At 35.8% G+C, this 16,469-nt stretch overlaps 1 protein-coding gene across 1 annotated transcript in view; it reads right to left on the minus strand.

The window, feature by feature from the left end:
* Positions 1–16,469, minus strand: part of DNAH12 (dynein axonemal heavy chain 12) — a gene marked incomplete at its 5' end in the record, with an annotated part of 110,800 nt that overhangs the window by 48,038 nt on the left and 46,293 nt on the right. The window contains 12 exons of the mRNA XM_081316993.1: positions 277–408; positions 633–809; positions 2,380–2,460; positions 2,828–2,990; positions 4,644–4,777; positions 5,737–5,931; positions 7,842–8,003; positions 8,742–8,934; positions 9,568–9,746; positions 11,987–12,286; positions 13,284–13,539; positions 15,560–15,726. Coding sequence (XP_081173119.1) covers positions 277–408; positions 633–809; positions 2,380–2,460; positions 2,828–2,990; positions 4,644–4,777; positions 5,737–5,931; positions 7,842–8,003; positions 8,742–8,934; positions 9,568–9,746; positions 11,987–12,286; positions 13,284–13,539; positions 15,560–15,726 — 2,139 coding nt within the window. The remainder of the gene's footprint in view (positions 1–276; positions 409–632; positions 810–2,379; positions 2,461–2,827; positions 2,991–4,643; positions 4,778–5,736; positions 5,932–7,841; positions 8,004–8,741; positions 8,935–9,567; positions 9,747–11,986; positions 12,287–13,283; positions 13,540–15,559; positions 15,727–16,469) is intronic.

Raw genomic sequence — 16,469 nt, forward strand, 5'->3', positions numbered from 1 at the left:
TTATAAGCTCCACTTCCACATTCCTAGCCATTCTTCATATCAAGATAGAAATGCTTTGCTAACAATGTATTTATGGAACCAATAATCCAATTTACTGTTCCCTGCACTTTCTCATTTCATGATGAAAACTAAGACAATTTTCATGAAGATGAAGTATTGATAAAGCAACTTTACCATACCCGCAGTTTTATTTTATTTAGGTCTAGGTATATGTTTCCTGTTTATTAAAATGGGTTTTGCCACTAAAAGCATTTTGCTTTGCTTCAATTACTTTACCTTGCCTCCAATTCCAGAAGGATCAGCAATTTTTTCTGGTTTGATATCCTTCATGACACAAATGGCAGCCATAACCAGTTTAACTCCAGAAGGTGGATTCTTCATAGATTTTACAATTGTAATATCTGCAGGCTAAAATATTATATATTGTCAAGTTGTAGTTTCCAAAATGTTACATATTTAAACAGATCTGCTACCTGTTCTTATTTGAAAAAGATCAAGGACTAAACTTTGATCTTCTGGATGGAGTAAGTGATAGAATGCTCCTTCAATCAAACAATGATCAAAAGAATGCTATTCCAAGCAAGTCTCTCTATTTAGGTTTCTTTCATAAACTCTTACTATCACTAACTTGCCTTCAGGGTGTCAAGTGCAGCCAATGCTGCCTCTAGTGCTGGAATTGCTTCAGCAAGGTCACTCTCACATTCATTTTTCAGTGCCTGAGCTTCGGCTGCTTTTTCTGTAGCAAGCTCCTCATCTATTTTTACAGTTTTGCTTTTTGCTTCAACCTCAGCAGATTCCTTCTCAATGATCTAGAGAGGGAAGGTAAAGTAATAAATAAACAATAATAATGAAAAAGGTGCACAATCCATTAGAGTCATGCATTCAATTAGTTAGACCAAATGTCAGTATAAAAAAATTAAGCTCTGCATAAAATTAATGATTGCCACTAGAATTATTGTCTGTGACTTCTTGTATTGATGTTTTTTGAAAGCATGCCTCTGTCAAATATATGAACATCCATGTCAACTGTCCCACTCGGTCATCTAGCAAAGAAAGACTCTTGGCCATTTGTTTTTGCCAAGAGTATACTGACATTTAGGTGGTTACGGAAGTAGCTTACGCTGAATCTGAGGTTTTCCCATGCAAACAATACAAAGTAACTTTTCCTCTTCTCCCCTCACCCCCCCCAGCCATGCCCAGTTATCTGTAAATGTCCAATTTGATGCTTGTATGTGGTTTAGGAAACAGGTCAATTCCCAGCTCTGCATATCAACAGTTGACCTTGGCTGGCTGAAGCTTCTCACAAGGCTTAGCTAGGCTTCCATTCACCCCCCCCCCTTCTTCTTCCTTACAGTCCAATCTTTCCCTCTCCTGTTCTCCCCCACCCATTGCTAATATTTGGCTGTCAGGGTATGAAGCATGGATAGGAGAGATGCAGCCATGACACTCTATTAGGAAAGTACAGGCTTTTATTACAGGTAGTCCTTCACTTACCACCTGTTGCTTAACAACCATCTGAAGTTACAACAAACCTCTCAAAAGCTACTTACAACCCCCACACACCCCATGATCAGATTTTGATACTTGGTCACGTATTGCAATTTGTGATATTTTTTGCCAGTTTCTGGCATTTTCCAGCAAAAACATACTCATTGGAAAAAATTGATTTGTTTAGCAAACACAGTATTCGCCACAAATAAGTAAAAAAATAGGTCCAATCATATGATCGTTTTACATATTATTTATGATTTATAGTTCTGGATTAAATTTCAGTTGTAAATTGAGGGTTACCCTTAATCCAACTTTGACTGGGACAAGCTAATTATGTTCTGTGTCAGTTTGTACATATTTGTGTTTGCGTGTAAGTATGATTTAAAAAACAGTTTTAAAAGACAGATTCCACTAGGGAAAAATCACCATTGTCAAGTATTTGACAATGTCAAGTTGTCATAGCACTTGGGACATTACAAAAATCTCAGAGGAGAAAAACCAAGACATTATTTATTAATTAATAATTACTATAATTCTTAATAGTTTTGAAAGCGATCTGAAGCATTAGAGGTTGTAATTTGCCATCTGACTTTTATTTAACACTAATGTAAGCTAACCACTATCATTTATATCACTAGCTTGACATGTATAGCACACAGCACAGCACAACAAAATCTTTATTTTTGTGATTGACCCCCACAAAATGATATTAGAATGATGAACATTTACCAACATTTCAGTATGAATAGTTTAGCCTAAAAGTCATAAAAATACAAATTTTCTAACACAAAGCTATAAAATCACCATATTATTAAAATATTATAATTAGTATGATCATTTGGTTCTATACTACAATAACCACATTATCCTGAGCATCAGAAATTTTACCTTCATCATGGCTGCATTATCCACTTTTGCTTGCTCCAATTTAGGCTGCAAATTCACAAGTTCTTTCTTCATTTCACCAACCTGAAACCAATAGTAGTTGCACATGATTGGTTTAATATTCACAAACTAGAAAGAAGAAATAAAACATTTATTATGTACTATTGGGATTACAATCTTAAACTCATTGATTTTGGAGAAGATCCTCTGAACCAATGATATTTATTTATGGGTAAACATGATAGGAATTTCTAGGCTGCCATACAAATCAAATCATATGCAAATGTGGTTTTATTTCTTGAAATAAATGCAAGTAGTTAGTAACTTCTTATTTAAAACAAATAGCACTAGAAACAACCCAATTAAAATAAAAGAAAAGCTAAGATAGTGGGGTTTTGAAATTATGAAGCTACTTTCACAAGACAAAAGTGTACTTTTATTATTGATTCACCTGAGATTCAGCAAAAGCTAATTTGTCTAATCCATTAGTATATCTTTTTTTTGCCTTCATGATAGTATCACGATTCTGTGTCAAAAGAAGTTGGAAGGAACCAATAAGTTCAAGGTAGGAAGTAGGTGTAACATAGTTATGTCGTCCCAACTCGTTCAAAAATCTGCATCAATAAAAATAATGCATTATTTATTTATTTATTTATTTATTTATTTATTTATTTATTTGTTTGTTTGTTTTTATAAACCGCCCTTCTCCCGAGGGACTCGGGGCGGTGTACAGAGTAAGGTAGGTATACAGATTGAACAATAGTGAAAAACAATAGTAAAAACAAATTAACAAGGATTCAAAGAAAAAGATCTATTTTTTTTATAATATATATGCTTGTTCCTTTCCCTATGTGTATGTAGCAGAATAAGAAAGACATTTAAATTAGGAAATTATAATTGGAATGGCTATTGTAATAAAACTAGTGACCCCCTAAAGCATTTGATAAATCGACTTTGAAAGGCTTGAACAGGTATAATTCAGCTTTTGCTTCCATATAATCCCATTTATATAATGGCTAAAACCAGACTATTCCTATATACTTCCTTCAAAGTGCATTATGAAAGTAGGATAGCCTCCAATAGTTTCAGATTTTCTGGTTAGAGCCAAATATCAAAAACAGGCATTCTTTTTATTTAATCAATATCCTCAAAGAGGCTCACTTTCACTTATCCCCCCACATTCTGAAAATCTGGTAAATGCTGAGAAGAAGAGGCAATAAAAGAACAAAAATCCAAGAAGAGATGTTCTTGCTTTAACCATCCCTTTGCAGTGAAAGCTAGAGCCTAAGCCAGTTTATTTAAGAAAGTAATACATAAACAGTATGTAATCTAACCTTATTATATTGATTTTATTTGGAATTTTGCAAAGGGGATCATTGCCTCCTTTCTCACACACACACACACATTGAGTATTTCTCTTTCCCCAATATATTGCCTTTTATATCGAGAGATTAATTTTCACTCATTTTCTAAGAGAATTTTTCAATAACATCTTCCCCATGGCAATGCCTCTTGCATTTGCCTCTTGCATTTCTGTGCTGGCACATGGTTTGTTAAATTCTATGGTTCTAGGCTTTAACCAAGAAGATTCAAAACACTATTCTCCTAGAGCCAAGGTGAATGAAGAAGTTCTGGATAGAAGAGTCAAGGGCTTCCCAGCTGGAAAAGTACGATGTCCTATAGTAGCCTGTTGTAAATTATCTTTTACTGGACACTCTTAGAAGGATTTTCCTGTAGAGGCCAAGGAAATTTCAAATGATCCCTCCTCCCAACTTGTAACATATATACAGTGCTTTTTTTGTCAAAGAAAAAGGTGCTGGAACACACACGTCATACAACCCGCCTTGCCTACCCTACAAGGTTCCACCCAAAAAAGGTGCCGGAACTCCGTTCTGAGCGTTCTATGACAAAAAAGCCCTGCATAGATCGATAGATCGATAGATCGATCGATAGATAGATAGATAGATAGATAGATAGATAGATAGATAGATAGATAGATAATCCCATTCAATAATTGTTGTTATCCGTAATAGCTATGTGTGGAGATAAGTTTATTTATTGCAACTTATTTACTTTGATAAAGTATTATACATACTGTACAATAAAATAATTCAAAGCAAGTAGAAAATGACATTACAGCTTTATTTCTGAGAATATGTTTTAATCTATTTATTAAATATTAGGGGGGGTTAGCAATATTGTTTTATATGCTGGAATTCTTTCTTATGCATTTATATTAGGAGCATAAACCTATATAGAAAGCTAACCTTTCAGAAAGTGATAACACAGATGTATGGAAATGTTTACAAATGGGAACCACTTCTTGACGTTCATTTTCTGTGAGCTCAAGCTTTTCCAAGAATTTAATAGCCACACGCTCAAGAGCATCTTCAGGCCATGGCTGTAAGCATAAGGATATAATGTTTTTTTATAATGTGTCTTATTATACATTGTATTTGCTACTCCATTCCACTAACAGTTTGTCATGAAATTTGTCAATTGCACATGAGCAAAGAAATTGGAAAAGGATTCACATTACCTCATTCCAAAGATATTCCCTTTCCTTGCATTTCACATAAGGTCTTAATCAATATAATGACCATCTTGAGAAATAGTGGGGGAAAAACCATTTAATTTTTTTTTAGTCAACAGATGAATTTTCCTCTTACACATTCATTTTATTTTATTTATTTTACTATAAATATTCCTTTGTATTATTTATTAACAATCTACCTCAGGCACCACAAGACCACATCCAGGGATTTTTTGGATCCCATAAAATATCTCCATGCTGATACCAATATGTTAAGTTCTCTAACCATGTTTGTAGTAGTAGGTAGATCAGAAGTGGATCCCCCCATACCATATTCTACACAGAATATAATGAATGACAGTAAATGAAAGAGAAGTGATTAATCCACTCTATTCACTACATAGACAATGTAAAACAATAAGGTATTGTTTTACAGTATACATCACTATACACAACACAATAGGTCAAGCAAGAACCATTCTCCACTATGATCATATTGGAGTAAAAATATATATAATCCTAGAATATGTAGTTTATAGTGGAATTCCACTATATCATTCAATAGTATAAAATAATATATTTTTAATGGCACTGAGATGCTTTAAGAGACTTTTTAAAAAATCTATGTAGTATACAAGCATCCATTCCCAGTGACTGCTAACAGTTACTAATACCGGTAATTCAAAGTTGGATTATTCTCTGTAAGACAGAATGTTTTTAACATTCATAAAATGTAAGAAAAACATTATCAACATCAAAGAGAGTAAAAAGCAAGTTTTTATCAGCTGGTAAATATACTGACATCACTCTTAAGTATTTCTACAAACCTGGAACCAGTCAATAGTACAACAGTTGATGAGAGATGGAAATTGTCTCAGTCGATTGCGAAAAGCATCTCCAATTGGACTGAAAGCTACTACAACATGGAGATTGTCTTTGCAACGGTTCACAAAGAAAGCAAATAAGGCCAATGGACCAAGCTCTTCATGCTTATGGCCTGACTGGGCTACAGCACGAACTCCCTAGAAAATAAAGCACAGAAGTAAATCACCCAGTTCCAAAGTCTACTTTTAGAAAGCAATCTGACCACTAATAAGAACTTTAATGTATTCATCAAAAGAAATTAACTTGTAAAAATATGTCTGATTGAGAAAATGATGCTAATTAAACTGATAAATATGCAAATAATAATAATAATTTATTAAATGTATATGCTGCCCAACTTTCAGTGATTCTGGATGGTAAATAAATCCCCTAATTTCAATAACTGCAATGGACTATAAAAATCTAAAATATTAATATTTTTCAATTGAAGCTAGTGATAAGATTTATTTAGCATTTTATTTTAAGACACTTGTCCTATTTCCTTTTTTTGCTTTTTATTAATTATATATATACATATACATATACATATTTGTTTTCTGAGGTTTTCGCGGGTGTTTGTATGTGGATCTTTGGTTATTCGGGTTTTTCCCCGCGTAGAACTAAATGTGTAGGCGCAACGTTTCGACGGAATCCCATCCGTCATCATCAGGCTGGTGGCTTTAGCTTCCTTCTTGAAGAAGGAGGAAGCTAAAGCCACCAGCCTGATGATGACGGATGGGATTCCGTCGAAACGTTGCGCCTACACCTTTAGTACTACGCGGGGAAAAACCCGAATAACCAAAGATCCACATACATATACATATACATATACATATACATATACATATACATATACATATACATATACATATACATATACATATACATATACATATACATATACATATACATATACATATACATATAAGGTAAAGGTTCCCCCGCACATGCGTGCTAGTCGTTTCCGACTCTAGGGGCTGGTGCTCATCTCCGTTTCAAAGCCGAAGAGCCAGCGCTTGTCCGAAGACGTCTCTGTGGTCATGTGGCCGGCATGACTAGACACCAAAGGCACACGGAACGCTGTTACCTTCTCACTGTAGTGGTCCCTATTTTTCTACTTGCATTTTTTACGTGCTTTCGAACTGCTAGGCTGGCAGAAGACATATACATATACATACACATACACATACACACACACACACACATGTGTGTGTGTGTGTGTGTTAAATGCTTGTTAACTATTTAATTAATTAATTAATTAATTAATTAATTAATTAATTAATTAATTTTACTTAATTTAATTCTTTGTTAGCAATCTAAATATATATATATATGAAAGTAAGTTTTATCCTAACTACATTCAAGTAATCATCAGTAAGACTGACATTCAAATGTCTTGGGGGAGATCATTTTCAAGAGATGGAGTCAAAATCAAAAAACATTTTCTTCTGCTTCCTCATCCCCAACTTCATATATGTGGGATAATTTCAGCATCCCAAATCTGGAACAGCATATCTGAGAGATTGGTTCTGTCTGAAGGAGGCAATCCTGAAGATATCTGAGTGCCAATCCATAAAGGACCATGTATTTGAACTTTGAACTGTCCCCAGAAGCGTTTTGAAGCCAACAAAGCAATTGCAAAACCAATGCTGTACATAGTTATGCTGGTTCTCACTTGCCATTAGATAGGGAGCACTTCATCCTTCAGCAACAGTAGGTTTCAGGTAATCTCTAATAACAGTCCTATATGAAGTACATTTGCAGTGGGAAACCCAAAAAGTGATAAGAGCTTGCATTACCGTTACAAGGCCTCCTATTAGTCTATTAGTGGTGCATTATTAACTATAAAGTATAATATACAGAGAGGTTTTAATTTATCAACTAGGGGCATGGTTCAACTGAGGTTAAGCAAATTACAAGTTATTTCCCTTTTAAATAAAGCAGAATTAAACCACAGTCTTAGTTGTGGCCATGCGTGGTAATATTTTAAATTCTAATCTTAATATTTTTTAAAAAATAATTCTAATAAGTAATTATAATATATGAGAAAAATAATATATGGGAATACCTCCATAACTTCCTGTTTCTCATCAGCTGCAAAAAGATTGGGTACTTCTCCTGTATTAAGCACACTGTCAACATCTTCTAAAAATCCTTCTTCTTTGATTTGTGTGTCTGTGATCAAAAACACAGTTTTCAAGCCTTTCATACCTGCGCTCCTCAGAAGGTTCTAGAAGTAACACAAACATTATTAAGCATTCAGTGCAATAGAGACAACAACCCCATTAAGGAACTACCATGACCATCAACACTGTTACCTATTTAGATAACAAAATGTCTGCAAGAAAACATCCAAGCTCAGAGAACACCAAGAACCTCACAGTAGTTATAACTGCTGTTATGAAGACTCTCCTCTCCCTAGTTCTTTCTTTGAACTTCTTTCATTTATTAGTTTTTTACTTTTTATTTCTAAAATCTGTATTTTTTATTCTTTTAAAAATTAAATAAATTTATATATATATAAAATTTGTGTGTTTGTATATGTATTATATGTATAATATCATTATCTATCAGATTAGGATAATTCATGTATTACTCATTTCAAATTCCCCTCCCCCAAATCTTTCACTGCCAGAGTACAGAGCACCAACTCAAATACCTCATGGAATAAGTACAGTATTCCAGCATACAGAAAATTTCATTTCTGACTGACCTTTTAAACTATATAAGTTTAACAGGTAAAATCCTGCATCACATCTGGTTGTATAACTTATTCCAGGGTGGTTGTAAGAGCATAATTCTAAACAAACAGTTAATTAATTATGTTCTACCAAGGTGATATCAACTCTTAGCCACCACAAAACAGATTTTTTTCCAGAATCACTGGGCCCAAGCCTGGTCCTTCAGATCTTTCTAAAACTATTAAGAAGACTTTGAGCAATATAATTTTAAATGTATATGTTTTTACCTTTAGGTCTTCCCTCCACTCATTCATTCCATAGCTCTTGGAAATTTCAGGTTGGAAAATATTCATTTTTGCCATGGATGTAGCCAATCGGGTCAGGGATTGTCGTCCACTTCCTCCCATTCCAACAAGTAAAGCATTACCTCCAGATTGCTTAAGCACACGGCATATACGAGATAAATGTTCCAGTACATACCTTTGATTCAAAAAATATCAATTTCAGCAAGCAACAATTAAAATCAAATCATTTTCATATAAAGATGGAAATTAACAATATTTTCCATCATTTTGAAGTGGAAAATGTAAAAACAGTGGTATAAGCTGTAATATAAATTTAATATACTTTTACAAATGGGAAACCTCAGATTCTGCCTGCCGAACATTAAGAAAAAATAGACAAGTTTGGCTAAATATTTATAAAGAATTATTTCTCATTCTATATACTGAAACATATCATTCCTTATCTTTTACTTAAATTGAAAATTCTGGAAAATTAAAGAAACAATGAGGACTTGGGGGGAAAAACCTGATGCTCATGTTAAGGGAATAACACTATTTAAATGTTTTGATTGTGACTCGTAAAATTTGTCTAATTTATTTCCAAAATCTATACAGTTTATAAAAAATACAATTTGTTGACTTTGGGGAAAAAAGTCAGTATGATTAAGAAGTTCTATATAAGGTACTTAACTACTGCTACCAGACTTGGACTGGACAAGTTCCTAAGTAAAATTATACTTTGTATTTTTCTAAATAGAAATAAACTACGTAAGACTAAAAGTATTCTTTGAATAATTGTTGGCAAAAGTAATGTACAAAGCTATTGCACCTAAAAATTACTAGATTCATTCTTGTTTTATGAGTTTGATTATATTCATCCAAACATAGATCCACAACATCATTGAACATTTGTATATTTGGAATTTCATAATAAATTCTTTCATCTCCTTCAAGGTCAGGATTCATGTAGTCTCCAAACAGGAGATTTCTCATATCTTCTTCACTTATCTATTGGTGGGGAAAAAATGACATTCAGTCTATTTTAACACCATTATGTGCAATTAAGAACATAGAAATTAGGTTATAATACTTGTACTGACAAATGTAATAAAAGGTTAGTGATAAAGATTTGAATGTGTCATTTTAAGCCTCAAAGCCTCAAATACATTATAAAAATCATGGAATTCAATGCAAGAAATATTCAGATTACAACAATTAAATCAGAAAATACAATTGCTACTCAAAACGGTACTAAGCATTACTGAGTGTTAGTATAATAACCCTTTGCTATGCTAATTTTACAATCACTATCTTGATTCAGGTCTAAAATCTTGATTTAAGTCCTATATGGCTTAATTTCTACATATCTGTAGAACTGTATTTGTCACATGGAATCAACCTATCTAGTCCAAGCTCTCTGGCAAAACTTGTTAATGTGAATCTAATTCTGAGGGATCAGAAGGGCAGGAGCTCATAGAAAATGTTTATCAGTTGTAGACCTATTTAGGAATAGTGTCCTTAAGTCCAAGTTAATTCTGATCCTAGATAACAAAATAAGATATTCCCATAATGTTTAATGCAGGGGTCCCCAACCCACAGTCCGTGGACCAGTACTGGTCCGTGGCATGCCAGCAACCGGTCCACACATACAAGCAAAGCCCCATCCGTGGGATGCAGGCAGCACACAAAACCATGCCCCTTCGGTCTGCGGAAAAACCTCTCTCCACGGAACTGGTCCCTGGTGCCAAAAGGTTGGGGACCTCTGGTTTAATGGATATCTCAGAGCTTCCATATCTTATCAGATTGTTATATTCTAATGGGAATACATGGTTTGATAGATACACTGGTCCTGAACCAGGCAGAATTTTCAAGTTGACAAGCATCAACTTGAATTGCACCCAGAAGCCAACTGATAACTATTTCAGGTGTTGCACTAGTGTACTACTTCATCAAAATAAGTAACATCAATATCTTACATTGATATACAGTATTTTAGATCACATATATATTTTAAATGATCTTCAAGGGCACCTCCATGCATTGCAATTGTTGAATCAAGACATGATGAAGGCATGAATTACCATGAAAAGTACCTCCTAATCCAGAAATGGTTGTAACTTAGCATACAAGATGGAGCTGTATGAAGGTCCTTCTGGCCACAGTTACCACCTGCTCTTTAAACAGGAGCTATGACTCTAAGTAGACACCCAGATTATTAATCAGTTAAGCACAAATCGTGCAATCCTATAAACTGTCTAATGTACCATTTCTTACTTCCAAAATACAAATCATACCTAATTGGCAATATCAATAATTTTGAATAAGATAAAATAAATAATATTTCAACAATAGAATAGGAATGCCTAGGATCCAGCTACATACACTTGGTAGCACTGTGGCAACAAGACTGCAGTAGAAGCTCGTCTCTTGGATGATCATTGTGGGCTTTCCTCCAAGGATCTTTCCTTCAGGGCAGTTGAGGCTAATGGCTACAGTATATATATTTGAGGGGTCCTGCTAAAGCAGGTTCATGAGCTGTTGCTTCTCTCTGTCTTCCCAAAGAGGTTCTATTTTTAGTGCCAAAAATAATGTGGGAAAGAGACAGAAGTCACTCTTTCCCTTCTGTCCCTGATAACTTTTTCTATTGTTTATGTGCATGTTTAGCTTCAGAGATGTTTTAAAAAACATGAAGAGAAAAAAATGAAGTGAAAATATTCCTCCAAAGGCAGCAAACTATGGAGTATTTTTTTAAAATGTCAGATTTTTCCCTCTCTTTCAAATAGACAATGTTACCATTTCAAACTTTTGCTGTAAAGAAAAATGAGAGCTTTTGAAACTGTCATGCAGCAAGAAATCATGTGGGTCTCTCTTGCACTTCCTTTTTATTTCAGAGAATATTGCCACCCAGATATCTCAATTAGATATCTTCCCAACCATAACTCACTCAAATGGCATAGCCACTGCAATATATCCCAACAGTCATATTATGTAACCTCTCAAAAGAGCCAGAAGATGTATCAGGAGTCATGGGCTACAATGTCTTCAAATATCCTTGGTTTTTCATTTTGTTTTTTTTAAAGGCAAGTAAAGAAAATATGGCTATTCTGAAATCAACATCCAGCAAATAAACATCTTGCTTTGCCATATGGAATGACATACAGTTGTAAGATTTTGTTCTAGTTCTAGTGAAGCTGGCCAGGCAGGAATGAATAAGAGATATTTTTGTAATAAGTACTGTGAATACTTACAGGTGCATTTCCTTGTCTCAGGTGTGAAAATACTGCCTCAAATGCTTCTTTGAAATGTTCTTTCACAATTTCTTTTATGAGTTTGAACAGCCAAGCCCTATCAGCATCATCCACAAGCCGGTCATAAAACACTCGAAATACTTCATGTACAAAGAGACGAATCATTGTATGCTTGTTGACAACTGAATCCTTCTTAATAAGCAAGCAGCCTAGGATAACTCGTGAAAAATCACGCAAATTGAACGTATAATGGGATTTGGCTGGTGTTGGCAATAGGTTTGCCATGGCTTTCTTATATACCTTAATTATTGGAAAGAAAAAAAGCATAGGCTTTTAGAATTATGAACTTCATAAACTTAGATCACTAAACATGTATGTATTTACATCTGTATTGGATTTCAAGGTTGCCCAAATCCATAACAGAGTTGGAAGGGACCTTGGAGGTCTTCTAGTCCAACCTCCTGCTCAAGTAGGAAACGCTACACTACAGTATTTCAGACAAATGATTGTCCAATCTCTTCTTAAAAACTTCCATTGTTGGAGGCAGGTTGTTCCACTGACTAATTGTTCTAACTGTCAGGATATTTCTTCTTAGTTCTGGGTTGCTTCTCTCCTTGATTACTTTCCATCTGTTGCTTCTTGTCTTGCCTTCAGGTGCTTTGGAGAATAGCTTGACTCCCTCTTGTTTCTGGCAACCCCTGAGATATTGGAACACTGCTATCATGTCATCCCTATTCCTTCTTTTCATTAAACAAGAAACTGGCTCTGTTTGAAGGATGGGAGTTGTATGTATCTCTGGGGGATGCTCTTCCAGAGGACAGATGCCGATGACATTTAACAGAAGGGATCAGAGCATACCAACTCTACTAGATGGCCAAAAGATTTGGAGACGGATGCTCTCTCAAATATCTGAACCTTATGCCATTAAAGGTGATAAGCAGCACTTTTAATTGCAACCAGAAGCCAACTGTTAATCTGTTCCGCTAATGAAGCAGCAAAGACACATGGGCATAGCAAGACATTCCCATTATTCCCCATGCCACTGTATTTTGAACCAGTCCTGGACATACAAAAGAGGCAGTGATTACATTGCAATAATACAATGCTCATTTCATAATTTCTCTCATCAATCCCTTGCACACACTTTCCTCAATACTATTTCAGAAAATATTTGCCCGTTAGAAAAATTAGTTGCACTTTTTCCCCAAATGATACACTCATGAGACTATTTGAGTCATCTTGAAAATCTCTTAGTTTACATTTTAACACAAATAACTAAGCAGAGAATATGACCTACCTCCATAGTGCCACTGACAATCTGGTTTCCAATTGTGAAATATTCTGGAATAAATTCATTTACTCTGAGATAGAGAGAAACAACAGTAGAAAAAATCCGGACCATTGTTTCATCACTGAAGGAATTAATGGTGCAAATATTGAAATGTCTCAGGAAACGAGGTGTTACAGGATTTCTTCCACCACCTGGTGGACCCATGGCAGCCATCAACTGAATATCAACTAGTGTTATTTTATTTGTGTCTTTTAAATCATACCTTTAAAACAAATATGTGATATTCAGACAACCACAGTGATTTATGCAATAGCATAAAAATACTTTAATATTCAACTAGCTAATATATAGTATTTATATATTAACTGTGCAGCAAGAGTTTCTCTTTCCAATTCTCATCTTTACATCATCCTGCAAACCTCCAAATCTGTTCCAATGGAAAAGGAATTCTATTGGCAACAGGACAAAATTTGGTACAATACCACAATTTCTTCATACTGCAGAAATGATCACATGAAAGGGGATTCCATATGGAGTCACACTTGCACTATCATATACTATTATGAGTAATAAAACACTCACTAAGAAAATAAAGCTTTATTGTATATGGATATTTAAGGATATATATTTATAAATGTACACTTAATCTACATTATTCATTAAAACTTTATGAGAAATGCAGCTTCCTTTTAATAATATAAAGGTAAAGGTTCCCTCGCACATGCGTGCTAGTCGTTTCCGACTCTAGGGGCTGATGCTCATCTCCGTTTCAAAGCCGAAGAGCCAGCGTTTGTCCGAGGACATCTCCATGGTCATGTGGCCAGCAAGACTAGACACCAAAGGCACACGGAACGCTGTTACCTTCTCACTGTAGTGGTCCCTATTTTTCTACTTGCATTTTTTACGTGCTTTCGAACTGCTAGGCTGGCAGAAGCTGGGACGAGTAACAGGCGCTCAGTCTGTTACGCGGCACTCGGGATTCGACCCACCAAACTGCCAACCTTCTGATCGTCAGGCTCAGCATCCTAACCCACTGAGCTACCGTGTCCCTTTAATAATATATACATATCTAAAATTATCTTCTAAAAATCCACCTTAGAATTAAATATGTGGGGGAAAATGACTGACTTTTTCAGATTATGGACTGGACAGGGCAGAGTTTTGTGGTTTTTCTTTTTATCTCCATCCAGGAAGACTAACAGGATGCTTCTCTGGCTAGCTACAGCAGTGACTTCTGGCTCTCAGATTTAAACTGCTGAATCTACCAGTTATGGTCATGCCTTTTAATGAGGAAGAAACAAGACACTGAGCATGTTGGCTGCTCAGGAGAATCATACTGGTTACTGGTTGTATCTCCAGAATAGCATTGGGGGGGTGGGAAGACATCTACTTCTCTAGAGTAGCTGGCAACTCAACAACTCACTGTGACAAAAAATAATGTTATAACTCTCTAAAGCAGTGGTGGGGAACCTATGGCATGCATGCCAGAGGCGGCACGCAGAGCCCCCTCTGTGGGCATGTATGCTTTTGCCCCAGCTCCACCTCCTCCAGCAGCCCCCCCTGGAGGAGAGTCACCTCCGGGAGCAGTCTGTGCAGAGCAGTGCAGCTAAGGACATGGGAGCTGGGCAGCAGGGACAAGACTCCACCCTTGTGCCCCGTCACACACAGATGATGCTGTGGGGCACGGGCAGAGGGTGTGGCCACTATGGTGCTGCAGGGCCACCTGGTATGATCTGCGGCGGGCCATGGAGGCAGTAGGTGGCCCTGCGAGCAGGCGGAGCCGGGGGAAGAGTGGGGGCGGGTAGGGTGGTTTTGGGGCACTCAGTGACTAAAAGGTTTGCCATCATTGCTCTAGAATAACTTGCATTACATGGAGGATCCTTCAATGGTCTAAGGATCCCATTACTGGGCCAGTGTTTGCTTCAGGAAAATGTCTAGTGTTGCTCTCCAGAGTCACCAAATGGTTAAATGATATGTCCTTTTTTAAAAAAAGTGAAGAATTATGGATGTAATCCGGGAGGGTTTGTGCTGCTATGGCACAAAAATTATTCACGTCTACCTGCTTCAAAACATCTTGCTCTGAAGAAGGACCCCTCAGGTTGAGTATGAAGGGCAAACTAGTTTATATTACAGCTACTAATAATGAAGCAGTTCCTCTCCAAAAAGGCAAAAAAAAACCCCACAGTGGTATATTCTCACATCTGAAACAGACAGATGTTTTGTATCATTGATAGTCTAATAACATTCAAATATTTACTTATTATACAAAATAAAAAAGTTACCAGTTTCCATGATCAAAAAACTGTCTTAAAAGTTCAACTGGAGGCTGAGCTCCATATTGCTCCAGTGCAGGCATATTCATATCATCTACAAAGATTATACACTTCTTTCCCACAGGTGGCCCATATATTCCTTTCCGCCTTTTGTCCAACCTGGCCATGATAATATTCTACAATAAAAAAGAACAAGTTTCCATTCACTAAAAATAACTTATGAGAAATAACACATCAAATTATTGCATTCTTTTTTAAAATAAAGGTTAATATATGCCTCACGTTACAATGCACAAAAAGAACAGTGAGTGACACGGCTCAACTTTAACTGCATAAAACCAACCCTCTGGACAACACCAATGCAAGAGAGGTCACATTTATCACCATGCTGATGATCTACAGCTGCAAAATGTGGAATCTAAGCAAACTGGAAACAGAAGCTTCAAGAAATACAACAAATGATAAAGCGTTTATTACTGAAGATCTTGTTCAAAGAATCCTAAATCAGAAATTAGTAGCGGAACCAATTTCAAAACTGTCATCACAGTAGCACAAAAACTGTAGAAAGTAAGGAACATGACCTTGACAGAAATATGCAGGAACCATTACCAGGGGCAAAAGGAGCTGAAATATTTTTACGTCCAGAACAATAAGATAATATTCAGAAGTGACTTAGGTGGAAACCTCACTAATTTGCTGAAGTATAAGGACTAAGTAAAATCAGTTTTGCAAGATTCTATTATGATAATCAAACTGAATAAAGTAGTCTTAGTCTTACTACAGAGTTGATTTCCTGGTCTGGTCTAGCTAGTGGAGCTAAGAAAAACAGAAATGTGAACAAGCCAAGCAGGTCATATGCATTCATATCAACAGATGGGACTGAAAGGTGATATACAGGCAGCTCTATTATTCTGTATGC

This window comes from Vipera berus (assembly GCF_964194415.1).
Source record: "Vipera berus genome assembly, chromosome: 2".
Classification (NCBI taxonomy): domain Eukaryota; kingdom Metazoa; phylum Chordata; class Lepidosauria; order Squamata; family Viperidae; genus Vipera; species Vipera berus.